General features: G+C 45.1%; 1 protein-coding gene across 1 annotated transcript in view; it reads right to left on the bottom strand.

Annotated features, from left to right (window-relative positions):
- LOC126335869 (G-protein coupled receptor GRL101-like) overlaps positions 1-18,643 on the bottom strand; it is a 697,223-nt gene that overhangs the window by 5,802 nt on the left and 672,778 nt on the right. Inside the window, exon 26 of the mRNA XM_049999341.1 lies at positions 16,294-16,514. Within this exon, the coding sequence (XP_049855298.1) occupies positions 16,294-16,514 (221 nt within the window). The remainder of the gene's footprint in view (positions 1-16,293; positions 16,515-18,643) is intronic.

Raw genomic sequence — 18,643 nt, 5'->3', positions numbered from 1 at the left:
CCGTCATCAGTGCATTACGTAGATAGTCATACAGAACCAGAAAGTTTGCATAAGAACCTGTCGTTAAAACGGCCTTAAACTGTCCATAGCTCAATTCAAGTCGTAGATAGTTAAAGGCTGTTTTAACAAAATTTCCTGATACGTACTTTCTCGGTCTCTCTGACTCACTCCTAAAAGCACTGATGAGGGCTGTACTGTATAGCTGCAATAAAATACGGAATGATACGCCACTGACTGCTGTGCTCATCCCCCATTACACACGTCACAGTGACATTAAGGTGACCACTGCCAATTTTCGACGCCAACGGACAATAACCACTCAGAGACTGCCGATGGTAGCACTTGCAGTGTAGGGTATATAATGCATGTCGGTGGGATGCCGAAAGCAGTGCGGTCGTTGTCGTAACGCAGAAACAGAGCAATTTATCTGACGTGAAAAAGAGTATGATCGTCGTCATTCGCTAAACGGTTAGGTATTTAAACTGTTAGTGTGCCAAAGTCGTTAAAATAAACTGTGTGTGGCAAAACAGCGCTATCCAAAATGGCGCCGAGGCAATTGTTGTGCACCACGGGCCACAAGGACAGAGGTGAACGACGGTTGCGATGATGTGTACGGGCGAAGAGGTGTGCGGCTGTTGAGCAACTGACCAACCAGGAAAAACATGGGGCTATGAACAGTGTCTCCTCAACGACCGTTCAGCGAACGTTTCTGTCTATGAGTCTCCACACCAGGTGTCTTGTTCATGCATTCATGCTACCGCTGTTCATCGCCAACAAAGGCTGGAATTGGCATTTCAGTACCGTAATTGGAAGTCCAGTGAGGGGTGACAGGTCGCCTTTTCAAATCAACTACTGTTTATGCTTCAATGGACTGATGGCGGTTGGCGTGTACCGACCTGCAACAATCTTTGGAAGGGTCTAGGCCAGATGAAGAAGCCTTAGGTTCTGTGGGATGTATTTGTGGTATTTCATGCGTGAATTCGTCACTGTAGAAAGCACAATGGACCAATGAACGTGTGCATGTGTTCACAGGGACCATGCGACCCGCTACATGCAGCTTGAATTTACTCGGGACGATGGTATCTGGCAACAGGTCAGTGCAACGTACCACACAGCTCGGCCGGCCACTGGTGGCCGAGCGGTTCTAGGCACTTCAGTCTGGAACCGCGAGACCGCTACGGACGCAGGTTCGAATCCTGCCTTTGGCATAGATGTGTGTGATGTCATTAGGTTGGTTAGAATTAAGTAGTTCTAAGTTCTAGGGAACTGATGATCTGAGATGTTAAGTCCCCTAGTGCTCAGAGCCATTTCAACCATTTTAACCACACAGTTCGCAGTGTACGCGCGTTGTTCAGAGGACACCAGGCCGACTTTACCGTACTCCCTCGTTCACCAGACTCCCCTGTTTTAACCCAATCGAGAATATGTGGGACCACCTCGATCGAGCTGTTCGTCCCATGGATCCTCTGCCGCTAAAGCTAGCGCAGTCGGCAACGGCACATAGAGTGGGCATGGCTCTGCATCCTCTTCGCTACGTGGCAGAACCTCACTGACTGTCTTTCCGCACGTCCACACTGTAAACTATGGTTATTCAGGATTCTGACAGGTGATCACATTAATGTGACTGGACCGTGTGGTTTCATTTTAATCAAAAGCTGTGAACCTACACACAGTTCACTAAATTCTCACGGGGTATATCGTTCACCAGAGCTGGAGACGTTAGGAAAAAGTTCGTTTCACGCAATAACGAAGCGAGCTCCGCATAAAAAAGAGAGTCATCAGAGCATGAAAGGGCGTAGCGAACGCAGAGATGTAACTCAGCAGTGAAAAGCGGCGCGATTCCACTGATACTTCAAGTGAGTTTGTATTGCAGACAGTGAGCAGCTTCTGAAAAAGACTGTTGTGTCGGGCGTCAAAATACTGTGCCGAAAAATGGAATCAACAATTCTGGTGAGTACAATTACTCCACAATTCCGAGAAAACCTGAGAAAACATAGTTCTGATTTTCAGTTACATTTTGGATCTCTAAGACGTCCAACCCCCCCATGAACCATGGACCTTGCCGTTGGTGGGGAGGCTTGCGTGCCTCAGCGATACAGATAGCCGTACCAGAGGTACAACCACAACGGAGGGGTATCTGTTGAGAGGCCAGACAAACGTGTGGTTCCTGAAGAGGGGCAGCAGCCTTTTCAGTAGTTGCAAGGGCAACAGTCTGGATGATTAACTGACCTGGCCTTGTAACAATAGTCAAAAGGGCCTTGCTGTGCTGGTACTGCGAACTGCTGAAAGCAATGGGAAACTACGGCCGTAATTTTTCCCGAGAGCGTGCAGCTTTACTGTATGATTAAGTGATGATGGCGTCCTCTTGGGTAAAATATTCAGGAGGTAAAATAGTCCCCCATTCGGATCTCCGGGCGGGGACTACTCAGGAGGATGTCGTTATCAGGAGAAAGAAAACTGGCATTCTACGGATCGGAGCGTGGAATGTCAGATCCCTTAATGGGGCAGGTAGGTTAGAAAATTTGAAAAGGGAAATTGATAGGTTAAAGTTAGATATAGTGGGAATTAATGAAGTTCGGTGGCAGGAGGAACAAGACTTCTGATCAGGTGACTATAGGGTTATAAACACAAAATCAAATAGGGTTAATCCAGGAGTAGGTTTAATAATGAATAGGAAAACAGGAATGCGGGTAAGCTACAACAAACAGCATAGTGAACGCATTATTGTGGCCAAGATAGATACGAAGCCCACACCTACTACACTAGTACAAGTTTATATGCCAACTAGCTCTGCAGATGACGAAGAAATTGAAGAAATGTATGCTGAAATAAAAGAAACTATTCAGATAGTGAAGGGAGACGAAAATGTAATAGTCATGGGTGACTGGAATTCGAGTGTAGGAAAAGGGAGAGAAGGAAACGTTGTAGGTGAATATGGATTGGGGCTAAGAAATGAAAGAGGAAGCCGCCTGGTAGAATTTTGCACAGAGCATAACTAAATCATAGGTAACACTTAGTTTAAGAATCATGAAAGACGGTTGTATACATGGAAGAACCCTGGAGATACTAAAAGGTATCAGATAGATTATATAATGGTAAGACAGAGATTTAAGAACCAGGTTTTAAATTGTAAGAAATTTCCAGGGGCAGATGTGGACTCTGACCACAATCTATTGGTTAGGAACTGTAGATTAAAACTGAAGAAACTGCAAAAAGGAAGGAATTTAGCGAGATGGGACCTGGATAAACTGACTAAACCAGAGGTAGTACAGAGTTTCAGGGAGAGCATAAGGGAACAAATGACAGGAATGGGGGAAAGAAATACAGTAGAAGAAGAATGGGTTGCCCTGAGGGATGAAGTAGTGAAGGCAGCAGAGGATAAAGTAGGTAAAAAGACGTGGGCTAGTAGAAATCATTGGGTAACAGAAGAAATATTGAATTTAATTGATGAGAGGAGAAAATATAAAAATCCATTAAATGAAGCAGGCAAAAAGGAATCCAGACGTCTCAAAAATGAGATTCGCAGGAAGTGCAACATAGCTAAGCAGGGATAACTAGAGGACAAATGTAAGGATGTAGAGGCTTATCTCACTAGGGGTAAGATAGAGACTGCCTACAGGAAAATTAAAGAGACCTTGTATGAAAATCGAGACCTCAGATGGAAACCCGGTTCTAAGCAAAGAGGGAAAAGCAGAAAGGTGGAAGGAGTATATAGAGGTTCAATCCAAGGGCAGCGTACTTGCGGTCAATATTCTGGAAATGGAAGAGAATGTAGATGAAGATGAAATGGGAGATACGATACTGCGTGAAGAGTTTCACAGAGCAGTGAAAGACCTGAGTCGAAACAAGGCCCCCGGAGTAGACAACATTCCATTGGAACTATTTACGGCCTTGGGAGAGCCAGTCCTGACAAAACTCTACCATCTGGTGAGCAAGATGTATGAGAGAGGCGAAATACTCTCAGACTTCAAGTAGAATATAATAATTCCAATGCCAAAGAAAGCAGGTGTTGACAGATGTGAAAATTACCGAACTATCTGTTTAATAAGCCACAGCTGCAAAATACTAACACGAATTCTTTACAGACGAATGGAAAAACTAGTGGAAGCCGACCTCGGGGAAGATCAGTTTGGTTCCGTAGAAATAATGGAACACGTGAGGCAATACTGACCTTACGACTTTTCTTAGAATAAAGATTAAGGAAAGGCAAACCTACGTTTCTAGGATTTGTAGACTTAGAGAAAGCTTTTGACAATGTTGCCTGGAGTACTCTCTTTCAAAATCTAAAGATGGCAGGGGTAAAATACAGGGAGCGAAAGGCTATTTACAATTTTTACAGAAACCAGATGGGAGTTATTAGACTCGAGGGACATGAAAGGGAAACAGTGGTTGGGAAGGCAGTAAAGGAAACAAAAGAAAAATTCGGAGTAGGTATTAAAATCCATGGAGAAGAAATAAAAACTTTGAGGTTCGCCGATGACATTGTAATTCTGTCAGAGACAGCAAAGGACCTGGAAGAGCAGTTGAATGAAATGGACAGTGTCTTTAAAGGCGGATATAAGGTGAACATCAACAAAAGCAAAACGAGGATAATGGAATGTAGTCAAATTAAGTCGGGTGATGCTGAGGGAATTAGATTAGGAAATGAGACCCTTAAAGTAGTAAAGGAGTTTTGCTATTTGGGGAGCAAAATAACTGATGATGGTCGAAGTAGAGAGGATATAAAATGTAGACTGGCAATGGCAAGGGCGTTTCTGAAGAAGAGAAATTTGTTAACATCGAGTATAGATTTAAGTGTCAGGAAGTCATTTCTGAAAGTATTTGTATGGAGTGTAGCCATGTATGGAAGTGAAACATGGACAATAAATAGTTTGGACAAGAAGAGAATAGAAGCTTTCGAAATGTGGGGCTACAGAAGAATGCTGAAGATTAGATGGGTAGATCACATAACTAATGAGGAAGTATTGAATATGATTGGGGAGAAGAGAAGTTTATGGTTCAACTTGACCAGAAGAAGGGATCGGTTGGCAGGACATGTTCTGAGGCATCAAGGGATCACCAATTTAGTATTGGAGGACAGCGTGGAGGGTAAAAATCGAAGAGGGAGACCAAGAGATGAATACACTAAGCAGATTCAGAAGGATGTAGGTTGCAGTAGGTACTGGGAGATGAAGAAGCTTGCACAGGATAGAGTAGCATGGAGAGCTGCATCAAACCAGTCTCAGGACTGAAGACCACAACAACAACAACAAGACTTCCAAAGAGGAGAAACTGTGGTACGTATGTCCTGAATGAATTAAAATTTTTAACTTCGAGAAAAAGAGCTTACACCTCTTTTTCAAACATGGTTTCAACCTTTCATGGGGTAATGAAATTCGGACACGATCAGTGATAAGCACTGAGTAAAACTTTCACCTTCTTCGCAAATATAACACATAAAAGATATTCAAAATAGAAATGTGTCGCACATTTTTACAGGAGGTAGTATTGGTCAAAACCAGGAAAAAGCCTTATAAAAATACGCTGATGAGCTAAGAACTTACGATTGCTTCCTTAATAACGTGTTGGTCCGCCTTTGGAACCCAATACATCAGCGATCCTGATTTATGTATCTTAGGCGTACTTCTTACTTAAATGAGAATCATTAATGGTTTATTTTTCGAATTATTAATGACTGTGTAATGATACATCAGTCTTCGTTTTAATACAGTTGCGCAAGTAAACTGAAGTTTTAAGCATTTTTACGTAGGGAATCATTGATGCACGCTGTGTTACCAATGCAATTGATGTCCGATGAAATGTCGAAAGCACTACTTACGAATAGTGAAAAGAATTTTACACTGTACTGATCGGCTGTGAGGATAATTTCTCAACGAGATTGTTCACACTTCTCCGTTTTCGACTTACAAAGCAAAGATGGACTGAATATAAAATTTTTTATTACATGGATCTGTTATACTAAGAATACGGCTTTCTTGTTGATGGGTTTGCATTAGTACATCTATGATGCTGAACTGCAGAAATATGATTTTCATCTGATATACTGCTGTGTTCGCAACTTGCAGCCAAACAAACCTTGAACGATAAACAGTTTAGATAAGAAAAGAACAGAAGCTTTTGAAATGTGGTGCCACAGAAGAATGCTGAAGATTGGGTGATTAGATCAGATAACTATGAGCAGGTAGAGAACATAGCTGTGGAGAAAAGAAATTTGTGGCACAATATGCTACAAGAAGGGATCGGTTAGTGGAAATATTCTGAGACATCGGACATCACAGATTTAGTACTGGAGGGAAGTGTGGGGAGAAAAAATTGTAGAGGGAGACCAAGAGATGAATACAAAGAGGACATTTAGAAGCATGTAAGTAGCAGTAGTTATTCGGATATGAAGACATATGGACAGTTACATCAAACTAGTCTTCGGAGTGAAGACCATTACTATTGTAACAACTAGACAAGCCTTAAGTACAAACGTCAGGTGCTCTAATTACGACTGTGTTGACTTGTTTCCTCTCGTCAGCTACGACAACCGCCACGTTCCGTTATCACTGATTTCTTAGCTGTGATGTTCAGGCTCACAAGGCTGCAGCAAGGACTGTTACGACAGTATCACGTTTCAGTAGAAACGCGATACCGTGTCCACTGCAGTCTTAATTGACGAGGTTGTTGGGTCAGTCGCCGGGCGGAATGGCCTCGCGGTTTGAGGCGCCATGTCACGAATTGCGCGGCCCCTCCCGCCGGAGGTTCGAGTCCTCCCTCGGGCGTGGGTGTGTGTGTGTGTGTTTAGTTCCTAGCATAAGTTAGTGTAAGTAGTGTGTAAGTCTAGGGACCGATGACCTCAGCAGTTTGGGTCCCTAGAAATTCACACATTTTTTGTTGGGTCAGCACTGAAACACGTGAGGGTCGTTTGCTGCGGGACTGCATGTTCAACAACGCGCTCTGAACAGTGTGGTAGGAAACATGTGTGCGGCACCAGCACAGTACTCTAACGTCTGATCTGCCACAAATCACCGCCTATCAATATTTTCAATTCTGTTGCCGTTATTGTAGCCTTGTCGTCTTAACTTATTGGTGTGGTACTGGAAATTTACAATGATGTGCGTTAAATATTAGTTGTTATTTACTGTAATGTTACTTATATGTATGTGTTCAATACGTGGTCAAACATACGGCAGAAAAAATTCTTGTACTGACGCTTGGAGAGTAATTACATCGGTAGCGCACGGCAGGAGTTGTTAGAGCGCCAAAGATGCTACGATAGTCGCAGCCGGACGACAGAAGAATACTCAACAGCCATCTGAAACAATGACTTAATTGTTAAAAATAGTGTTATCACTTTATGTTTTTTGTGTGATTGGTACCAAAATAATTTGACATGGATGCTATAGTCAGTTCAGACAGGGGATTACCGTGGAGAAGTCATGTTGAAAAGTCAACTTCACACTGGAACATCCGCTGACCCGAGTTCCGCCAGTGAAATATTAACTAGCGGGTCCCATGGGTGAATCATTGAATTATTATTGACACAGATAATGTTTATGTTATACTAAAGACAGATATTGAATATTTTGTTGGCTTGGATTCTTTTGGGGGAAGAGACCAAACAGCGAGGTCGTCGATCTCATAGGACTAGGGAAGAACGGGGAAGGAAGTCGGCCGTGCGCTTTCAAAGGAACCATCGCGGCATTTGCCGGGAGCGACTTAGGGAAATCACGGAAAACCTAAATCAGGATGGCCGGACGCGGGATTGAACCGTCGTCCTCCCGAATGCGAGTCCCATGTGCTAACCACTGCGCCACCTCGCTCTGTCGAAGATTTTATTGGCGGGAGTAATATTCTATTGTGGAGGGTGTCCGGTAATCAAGTATTTATTATGGAGTCAGTAATTGAATTTGAGATCGCACGGCGACCTAGGTTATTGTGCAGATTCTAACTAGTGCTCCAGTGCTGCAAAGCCAGAAATGAGTGCTGCAGTGATTGATTTGGTTTATGTGGTTAGTACACTGATATAGAATTGAGCACTCGTTGTGCTAATTTGTGGGATTTCCACGCATTGGGATGATATTGCAATGCATTGTTGGTATAAAGCAGTGGAATGTTATTTCGCTTTGAGCCATAGTGACACAGTTTACGATATTTAATACTGAAGGGTCAATGGAGAGTTTCGGAATGTGACTATTTATTGGTCGTACAGTGGCGATTGACAGTAAACTGTCTAGATCTTTCCCGTAACTATAAATAGTAATCAAATAGCTCTGAGCACTATGGGATTTATCTTCTGAGGCCATCAGTCCCCTAGAACTTAGAACTATTTAAACCTAACTAACCTAAGGACATCACACACTTCCATGCCCGAGACAGGATTCGAACCTTCGACCGTAGCGGTCACGCGGTTCCAAACTGAAGCGCTTAGAAACGCACGGCCACACCGGCCGGCAAATAGTAATCCCTCAGAGCCTTAACATTGGAATATTACTGCACTGTAATGACTTTCGTTTGCTTAAGTGGTAAGTAACCATTCACTTCGGTACAGATAGTGGCTCGTGATGTGCCAACAGCTGGAGAGGTTTAAATTTTGCTTTGATTGTATAACTTCAGGTCTTAAAGTGGAGGTGGCACATAGGTATTTGTAATTTTTGTGAATGTTAAATTGCTTCACCGTGGGATACATTTCTGCTGGCACTCGACCATTACCGTCAACTTATTATGTATGAGAAATCTTAAATGAAGCTACGGTGCGCACAAAGATAATAAAGACGTTCCGACTTTTACTTAAAGAAAAAGAAAGTTTGTTCCCAAACGATACTATTTTAAAGACTAAGGAATGAAAAAGAGATTTATATGAAATTAAATGAAAGTATATTAAACTCTTAAAATAGTTCGCGAGGAGAAAGATATTAAGACAAAGTTATTATTGGTCTGCAAGTAGTTAAGCGAACAGTGCCACAGTAAGATTGAATACGACTAGCTTGTGGTTTTATCTGAGCAGAATTTCAAATGAAAAGGATAAACAAGATTTATGCTAAAATATTTTTGGAAAGAAAAATGAAATACAATCGAAAATAAAATTCTTATTCTACACCGAAATAAAACAGAGCGAAACGTTGTCGAGAAAAATTGCATAGCTGCCTAAGGGTTTTATTATGTTTTAGGTGTGAAATGCCTGGAGTTTGTTAATAATCTGAGGGGACCCTGCTCCATTACGTAATACAATTTACCGTTCAGTGGAAGAAACTGACTAGCGGTAGCTCTGCTTTAATCAATTAACTTTGAGTGGTAAGTGATACCCTCATTTATTAAATATTTGGTTGGGTACACTGGTAGATAATACGCAGTAACTAATCAGTGGGTAGTTCAGATACTATCAGGCGCTGTTGCTAGGCTGAAGTAATTTAAAATAAATATTAATAGATATTCGCTGGAACAAAGTAACATCAAATGCATACAAGGGCATGTATACGTAGTTGCATTTCTTCACATTCATAGGGACGACGCAAGAGTTGTTTACTTATTTAGTACAAGACGTGTGGACCACTGATAGCATCCCCTTATCGCAAGATACTGCAAGTAGTGATAATCCTGAGCTGAGAGTGTGTTCACAGAAGCGACTATTTGTTTACATAACACGAATGTATCTTCTGTGCAAAAAAGTGATTAGCCTGCCAAGTTATTGCTCCTTGTGGGTGAAAGAAGGGCGACCCTGGGTTTCCAGAAAGTGTTAAGCATTTCGTGAAGCTTGAATTATGAATTTGTAATAGAGGATATTTGGTGCAGTTCATAACCCAGTAACGACATAACTTCTCTCCAGCACAATTTCAAGACTTTTGTGTAAAATAAATACCATGCAATGGACTACTGGAACATTGCTCGATTCTCAACAGAAGTACAGTGACCACTAAAGCAACAAGTATTTTTATCTGCACATGTATGTACACACTCCTTTTACTTTTGACAACTATGAATTCCTGTAATAGCACGGGAAACGATTTATTCAGGAAATTGCATGTATCGTGGCGCTGCGATTCGTCATTGGACTACCTTCCCAGCGTTGTCACTAAATATGATGAATCGAAGCCGTATCGAGTGCGGCATATTCGACAGCCGTCTGTCGGGAGAGCATGTCCCTCCCGGGAATTAATGCAATACAGGATGTCTTTTGTAGCAACAAATTTTTTGTACTAGAACAAAAAGCTGTTAATTTTCCCGTCGGAGTGCGTACAGGCACGGTATTATTTTGAAACACTGAAATAGATTTCGCTGTTACGTTTACTAACAGCAAATATAAGATTTACGAATAAAGTGCAACTGCTTGCAGAGGTGGTGTATGTACTGCAGTTATCGTTGGAAGCAAAACATGGAAGATATTGTAATGCGTTAACGCAGAATCGGTTTACCATACAATTATTTTATGACAGCCAAACATGACAGATATTCTAATACGTTAACGCAGAACCGGTTTAGGCTGGAAAAAATTAGTTCCAGTTTTGGCCACCAGGTATAAATCAGGCGTTGTGAAAGTGAGAAAGACGTGTAGAAATGTTTCCATGTGTAATGGATGAAGAACGGGCCGTTAGGAACGGGTCGTGGCCATAAAAGGTCAAACAATTGAGAAAAGCATGATGTTGTGGCTCGGTAAACTTTCCCGGCGCCGTAGTTGATGATACTCATACCGGGTCTCCAGTCGGAACGTAACGTCATCTTGACGAAATATTTCGGCGGTCCATCTGGCCGTAAGCCGTCCCATTAACTCCCCGGATTTGTAATCAAACCGGAACGGCGGCTTTTTGTACACCACCTGTAGGTGCACCGCGCGTGCGCAAACGTAAACTGCCCTCTAGCGCAAAGCACGACAGAGCTCCGGCAGTGAAAACTCGCGGAAACCAAAAGTCGATGTCAAACGCTGTTGACACCTTTTGATGACCGTAACAAAGACCATTGTTTTTTAATGACAAACAAGACAGGGTTCGAAGTTGAACTTAAAGTATTACTCTTTTTCCCCGTCTATAACATAGTCAGAGTCTGATCTAGGAAACAATTCAGAGCATCTCTCCCATGTGGGCACACCATAAACTTATCGTTTCAGTTGTCTGCATCCCAATATCAAGTTCACGATGGAAAACTTTCGTTTTTAAATGTTTTGGTCTACAGGAAGGATGATGGGACGTTAGGGCATAATGTGTATCGTAAACCCACGCACACGGAACGATGTCTACATGCATAAAGTTGTGATCCATCGTTGTCAACGCAAAGGGGTCCTACATAGATTCGTAAGAAGAGCTCATGCTGTCTCCGATGTAGATAGTTTGACACAAGAACAGTATCATCTAAAAGCAGTGTTCAAGCAGAATGCTTGTCGCGCTAATGAGATCCGCCGTGCTCTGCAGACGGGACCTTCGCGGGAAAAAATAGAGGATACAATCTAATCGGTAGCGCTCCTACCTTTCGCTGTAAGTAAATCTTCAAAAATAGGAAGAATTTTAAAGATACACTCCTGGAAATGGAAAAAAGAACACATTGACACCGGTGTGTCAGACCCACCATACTTGCTCCGGACACTGCGAGAGGGCTGTACAAGTGTCAGTGTCAGCCAGTTTGCCGTGGCATACGGAGCTCCATCGCAGTCTTTAACACTGGCAGCATGCCGCTACAGCGTGGACGTGAACCGTATGTGCAGCCCGTCTCCAGTGGTGTCGCGACAGGCGTGAATGGAGGGACGAATGGAGACGTGTCTTCAGCGATGAGAGTCGCTTCTGCCTTGGTACCAATGATGGTCGTATGCGTGTTTGGCGCCGTGCAGGTGAGCGCCACAATCAGGACTGCATATGACCGAGGCACACAGGGCCAACACCCGGCATCATGGTGTGGGGAGCGATCTCCTACACTGGCCGTACACCTCTGGTGATCGTCGAGGGGACACTGAATAGTGCACGGTACATCCAAACTGTCATCGAACCCATCGTTCTACCATTCCTAGACCGGAAAGGGAACTTGCTGTTCCAACAGGACAATGCACGTCCGCATGTATCCTGTGCCACCCAACGCGCTCTAGAAGGTGTAAGTCAACTACCCTGGCCAGCAAGATCTCCGGATCTGTCCCCCATTGAGCATGTTTGGGACTGGATGAAGCGTCGTCTCACGCGGTCTGCACGTCCAGCACGAATGCTGGTCCAACTGAGGCGCCAGGTGGAAATGGCATGGCAAGCCGTTCCACAGGACTACATCCAGCATCTCTACGTTCGTCTCCATGGGAGAATAGCAGCCTGCATTGCTGCGAAAGGTGGATATACACTGTACTAGTGCTGACATTGTGCATGCTCTGTGGCGTGTGTCTATGTGCCTGTGGTTCTGTCAGTGTGATCATGTGAAATATCTGACCCCAGGAATGTGTCAATAAAGTTTCCCCTTCCTGGGACAATGAATTCACGGTGTTCGTATTTCAATTTCCAGGAGTGTATTTGATATTAAAAGTGTATTCCGTCCGTCAGCTGAGACTGGATTGCTGCTTGGTTCGGTGAAGAATGATTTCGATTTGAGGAAGCCCGATGCCTACAAAATTCCCTGCCATTGCGGGAGAGCCTATAGTGAACAGACGATTCGTACGGTCCAATAACGGTGAGTCGGGCACCATGGGCATACGCGTTTATTTCAGCCAGGAAAATCCGCATTTGCGGATCATTGTCTTACTGAAGGCCATAAAATGTTGTATCATGAGACACAAGTGGTTGCCCTGTGTCGCATTGGGTCTGTGTAGTGAAAGAAGCCATTGAAACCCGGCTATCTGAAAATATATAAACGTAGATAAGGGATATCCTTTAAGTAAAAGTAATAATACTCTTTTGTTTGACATTAAAAAACGACGGGCTTTGTTTCGGTCATCAAAAGGGGTCAACAATGTTTGATATCGATTTATCGTTTTTGCGAGTTTTCACCACCGGTGCGCTGCCGTGCTTTGCGCTAGAGTGCAGTTTTCGTTCGTATGCGAACCCTGGACCTGCAGGAGGTGAATTAAAGGGGCCGCCGCCACGGTTTTATTTCCATTCCGACTAGTTAGTGTGACGGCTTACGCACCTGAAGATGGCGGCCAGGTGGACAGCCGAAATATTGTGTCAAGATGATGTTATGTTCCGGCTGAAGACCTGGTATGAATATCACGACATAATGTTGGTTTTATTATTAACCGCAGTTTACACAATTGTTTCAGTAGGAACACCGGAGACGTGGAGGAGATGCTGCATCCATACAATGACGTGATCAACAGTTGCTCACAGTAGTTCCTGTGGCATTTGAGCGACGTGTTCGTAGACATCTGATCACGTAGAGGCTGAACGTCACTTTGGTTAACGCGTTCTTTTAGATATTTGCAGAGCCAAATGTAACATGGATACAGATTGGGCAACCTTACAGGCCATGAATCTGCTAAAACCTCTCGAGATAACATGTTCGTGTATGACTGCATTAAGCAGATCTTCAACTGGGCGAGCGACATGAGGTTTTGCCCTGTCTTGAGTGAAAACAGTCGTTTACATACAGTTTCTTTCATTCACGGCAGCAATTACATTCTATACAGGAAAGTCTCTATAAAGTGCAGACGGCATGGTACACAAGGCAGGCCCTATGGGTGTATTCTCTTGTAAATGAACGGACCAAGAATAGAGATGCTATTTAATGGAAAACACAATCACATACAGTGCGTGCAATCACTCTGTAATGAAAATGAGCCTCGTCACTCTATAGAATATTACACCGCCACGAATTATCAATTTTGACCCATGCCAGAAACAAAACAGAAATTTCAGAATGTTGCTGCGGATGAAGAGGTATCATTTACAGCACCTTCTACATCTTGTACGGTTACCATTGGAATACAGACCGGCAAAATTTTTCGTACTATTGACCATTAAATCGATAGTTCTCTTGGCACTCCGCGAGCACTTGTACTAGTTATAGCAACGTCGTTAAACAATTTCCAACGAGGTAGGGCGCCTTCGTCTTCCAGGGGCCACACCAACTTCATCTGTGTTTTAGAATTTCATTATTATCTTCCTTAATGACAACAGGCCTTCCCTCAGACCTTCCAGTCAGCGATACTCTCTCAGTGCAGCACCATAACTGCTGCCGTTCACATAAAACAGTTTCACTAACAGCGCGCGGCCTCTCTTCTCGATATCCATACTGTTCACTCACGTTATGGCTTGTCCAATGAAAGTGTGAATGCCATACCGTCATACACACACTGTACTGCGCCAGATTTGCGCCAGATGCCCAAAACTGGAATTAATTTGTTTCCAGCGTAAATCGGTTCCGCCTTAACGTATCATCACATCTACCAACTTTCACTGCCATACAATAATTACAACACGCACTGCACCTTAGTGAGTAGCTAGCACCCGGCAATATGAGCATCAGTGAGCAAGAACAAAGCTGTCTCTGACTATTTCAAATAAGCATGAATTGTTAAAAGATGCCAAAGCTCTGATGTGATATTACACGGAATTTTACGAAGGACAGAAAGAGAAAAACGTTTTGCTGATTACACTGCCAGAAAAACATTAGTACACCGATTTAGTGGTTTCCAGTTCACTCACGATTTATTGTTGCAACTGTCCACATGGAGTACATTTCATAATTACACTCACAGATCAATAACACAAGCTGTTCTGAGGTACCAGGTAGCCTACCAAACCATTCTGAAACACCCATATTAGTACGTGATGTAGCCTCGATGCGCAGCAATGCAGGAGCTGACTCGAATCCAGTCGACTGTACAATTGGTGAATACTGTCCTGGGATACGTAATACCACACCTGTTCGACCTGTCCACGTACTTCTGTGAGGGCTGTTGGTTGACGAGTCACACAATCACTTTCCGTCCTATCATATCCCACACATGCTCAACTGAAGGCAAGTCTGGCGATCATCCTGGCCAGAGAACTTGCTGCACGTCTTGCAGAGCACGTTGACTTTCACAGGCAGTATGTGGATGAGCATTATCCTGTTGGAACAACACATCACTGTTGCAAGAAGGGCAAAAGAATGGGTGTAACTACATTCTGCATGTACCGAGCACTGGTTAGCGACCCTTCCAGAAACACTAAAGGTGAACGAGAGTTATAGCTCATAGCACTCCAGACCATAAGGCCTGGGAAGGAGCCAGTGTATCGACGACAAATGAACACTACGATACAGCGCTCACCAGCCCTACGTCGTACGTGAAAGCCAGCATCACTCACGTGCAGGCAGAATCTGCTTTCATTTCTGAAGAACAAGGCGAGTCATTCAATCTTCCAACTGATCCGGGCACGTTGATACTGTGGCGTGAGTGGAAGTCGGGCTACAGGTGTGCGTACCTGCAGTCACACTGCTGAAAACCGGTTCGCAACAGTTCGAGTTGACACATGTGGGCTCACGAGATCTCTTATCCGTGTAGTGGTAGCTGTATGATCTGCCAGTACTGCCCTTACAATACGACGACCCGGGTGGGCGCTATCCATAGACTCGCCAACGGGTATGAGGGTGTTCACTTGAGCACTGATACCAGCACTGCTCCACAACAGACGCAGCACGTCGAATTTGTGTGGAAATTCTTCGAAAGGATCATCCCGCCCACAGTAAGGCCACAATTTCGCCCCTTTCAAACTTGCTCTGTTAGCTGTAGGAAGCGCGAGTGCATCTCCATGGTATGGTCGCCTGCTTACTTCCGACGTTTGTATCACACTGAGCTTCCCCCATTAAAAGGTAGATACAGCTGGCGCTCTGGTAGCTTTGTAACTACGCTATCTGTTTGCGGACGACGTTGAAACCATTATCAGCACATCCACCATCCTCCATATGGCGTGTGCCGTTCAAAAATGGCTGTAAGCACTGCGGGACTTAACATCTGAGGTGATTAGCCCCTAGACGTAGAACTACTTAAACCTAACTAACGTAAGGACATCACACGCATCCATGCCCGAGGCTGGATTCGAACCTGCGACCGCAGCGGTCGCGTGTTTCCGGTCTGAAGCGCCTCGCTCGGTCACAGCGGCCGGCTGCATGTGCCGTCATCTGATAAAAATCGACGTCGTATTTCCTATTACATTAACATTTTTTTCCCGGAAGTGTAGAATTTCGGTTTTCAGGAAACCTGAAGTGGACTGAATAACCAAACTACAACATTCAAGTAAAGGTAACTCCCCTAATAGGTGAGAAAAAGGTATATTAAACCGAACTGTAAACTCATGTGAGACCGGACAAGTTGAAGAGAGAGTGCAGTGCAGTGCGTGGCAGACAGACAAGAGGAGGGCAGAGACTCGCCTGCGGTGGGACGGTGATGCCCGCGAGCGAGAGCAGGCCGAGCAGGATGATGGGCATCCAGCAGGCGGCGTCGGTGGCCACGATGAGCGTCATGCGGCGCGCCATGGTGGCCGAGTCCGGCCGCTTGTGCTGCTGCTGGACGGCGCGCTGCGTGGTGCGCGCCACCGCGTACATCCACACGTAGCCCAGCGCGATCACCGAGAACGACGCCAGGTTCAGGACTGCAACAGCGCCCACACGTCACGCCCTCCTCCAGCACTGCGCCCTCCACTGTGCGTCTGATACCTGCACACACACTGATCAGCCAGAACATGACGACCATCGACCTATTAACGATCCACACCCGCACAAACGATAGCTGCCTCGCCTGGCTGATACATGGTGAAACAACGCTCTGGTCAGCGGTTTGCGGGGTTAAATCTCCTCGCGGTATGACCATGCGGTGCATTTGATCCGCGGTCGTCGCACAGTGGCGCTGGCAGCAGTCCACATACGCAGAGGCGTGTTGGTCCATGTAAGAGTACGGTGCAGCGAGTAAGTGTGCAGACGTTTTCAGACGTGCTAATGGTGACTGTGTCTTCAAAATGGCTCAAAGAAAACAAATTGATAACGTTATGAGGGGTGGAATACTAGGGCGACTGGAGGCTGGTCAAAAACAGTAGGTCGTAGCACGAGCCCTCCGTGTGCCATAAAGTGTGATGTCACGATCATGGTAACGATTTCAGCAGACAGGAAACGTGCCCAGGTGCTACAGTACCTCACGCCCACTGTGTACGTCACCACAAGAAGACCGATATCTCATCATCAGTGCGCACAGACGGCCACAGAGTACTGCAGGTAGTCTTCCTCGGGACCTTACCGCAGCAACTGGAACAGTTGTCTCCAAACACACAGTCGACAGACGACTAAACAAACATGGTTTATTCGCCCAGAGACCTGCAACGTGCGTTCCACTGACCCCTGGTCACAGGAGAGCCCGTAAAGCCTGGTGTCAAGATCATAGTACATAGTAATTGGAACAGCGGTCCCAGGTTATGTTCACGGACGAACCCATGTATAGTCTGAACAGTGATTGTCGCCGGGTTTTCATCTGGGGTTTTCATCTGGCGTGAACCAGGAACCAGATACCGACACTTTAATGTCCTTGAAAGGGACGTGTATGGAGGTCGTGGTTTAATGGTATGGGGTCGAATTATGATTGGTGCACATACACCCCTGCATGTCTTTGGCAGAGTAACCATAACAGGTGAAATGTATCGGGACGTCATTTTGCATCAGTATGTCCGCTTTTCAGGGGTGCAGTGGGTCTCACCTTCCTTCTGATGGATGATAACGCACGGCCACACCGACCTGCCATCATGTGGGAGTACATTGAAACAGAAGATATCAGGCGAATGGAGTGGCCTGCCTGTTCTCCGGACCTAAACCCCATCGAGCACGTCTGGGATGCTCTCTGTCGACGTATCGCTGCATATCTTCCAACCCCTAGGACACTTCAGTAGGTCTGACAGGCACTGGTGCAAGAATGGGAAGCTATACCTCTGCAGCTGCTCGACCACCTGATCCAGAGTACGCCAACCCGTTGTGCGGCCTGTTTAGGTGATCATATCCCAAATTGATGTCGAGGTACATGCGCAGGAAACAGTGGCGTTCTGTAGCACGCGGGACGGTTTCCTCAACTTATCTCCAATACCGTAACATATCTGTGTCGAGTGTGTTCACTATGTGCCTATCCTATTAGCGTCAGTTTTGGGTAGTACCACGTTGTGTGGTACCACATTCTGCACTTATCCTTAATTTATGAGCATGAATGTAGTATCAGTGAGAGTGCTGTCCTTGTGCAGAACGGGGAAGGCGCGAGATGTATCTGAGTCTGACGGAGAGTAGGTTGTGATGGCCTGGAGACTCGAAACAAGCATTTCGGAAACTGCACGACTGGTCGGGTGTTTGAGGAGTGCTGTGGCTTCTGTCAACAACAAGCGGTGAAACCTAGGTGAAACCACGGCAGACGTCATGGTTTTGGGCGCCCATCCCTCATTACAGGTGTCGGACGTCGTAGGCTGAGCAGTCTCGTAAAACAGAGCAGACAGCGGACTGTGGCGGAGCAGACATCAGACTTTAACGCTGGTAGAGTTCAAATGTGTCTGCACACACAGTGCACCGAATACTACTAATGATAGGTACCGACGGCCGACGACCCATGCATTGGCCAATGTTAACACCACATCGGCAACTACGAGTGAAATGGGCCGTGACCATCGGCACTGGACGTTGGCGCAGTGGCAGAGCATTGCATGGTCTGATGATCTCGATATCTTATTCATCATGCCAATGGGAGAGCGGGAATCCG

The sequence above is a fragment of the Schistocerca gregaria genome, chromosome 2 (assembly GCF_023897955.1).
Source record: "Schistocerca gregaria isolate iqSchGreg1 chromosome 2, iqSchGreg1.2, whole genome shotgun sequence".
Lineage (NCBI taxonomy): Eukaryota > Metazoa > Arthropoda > Insecta > Orthoptera > Acrididae > Schistocerca > Schistocerca gregaria.
This window is presented reverse-complemented; position numbering and strand designations above follow the sequence as displayed.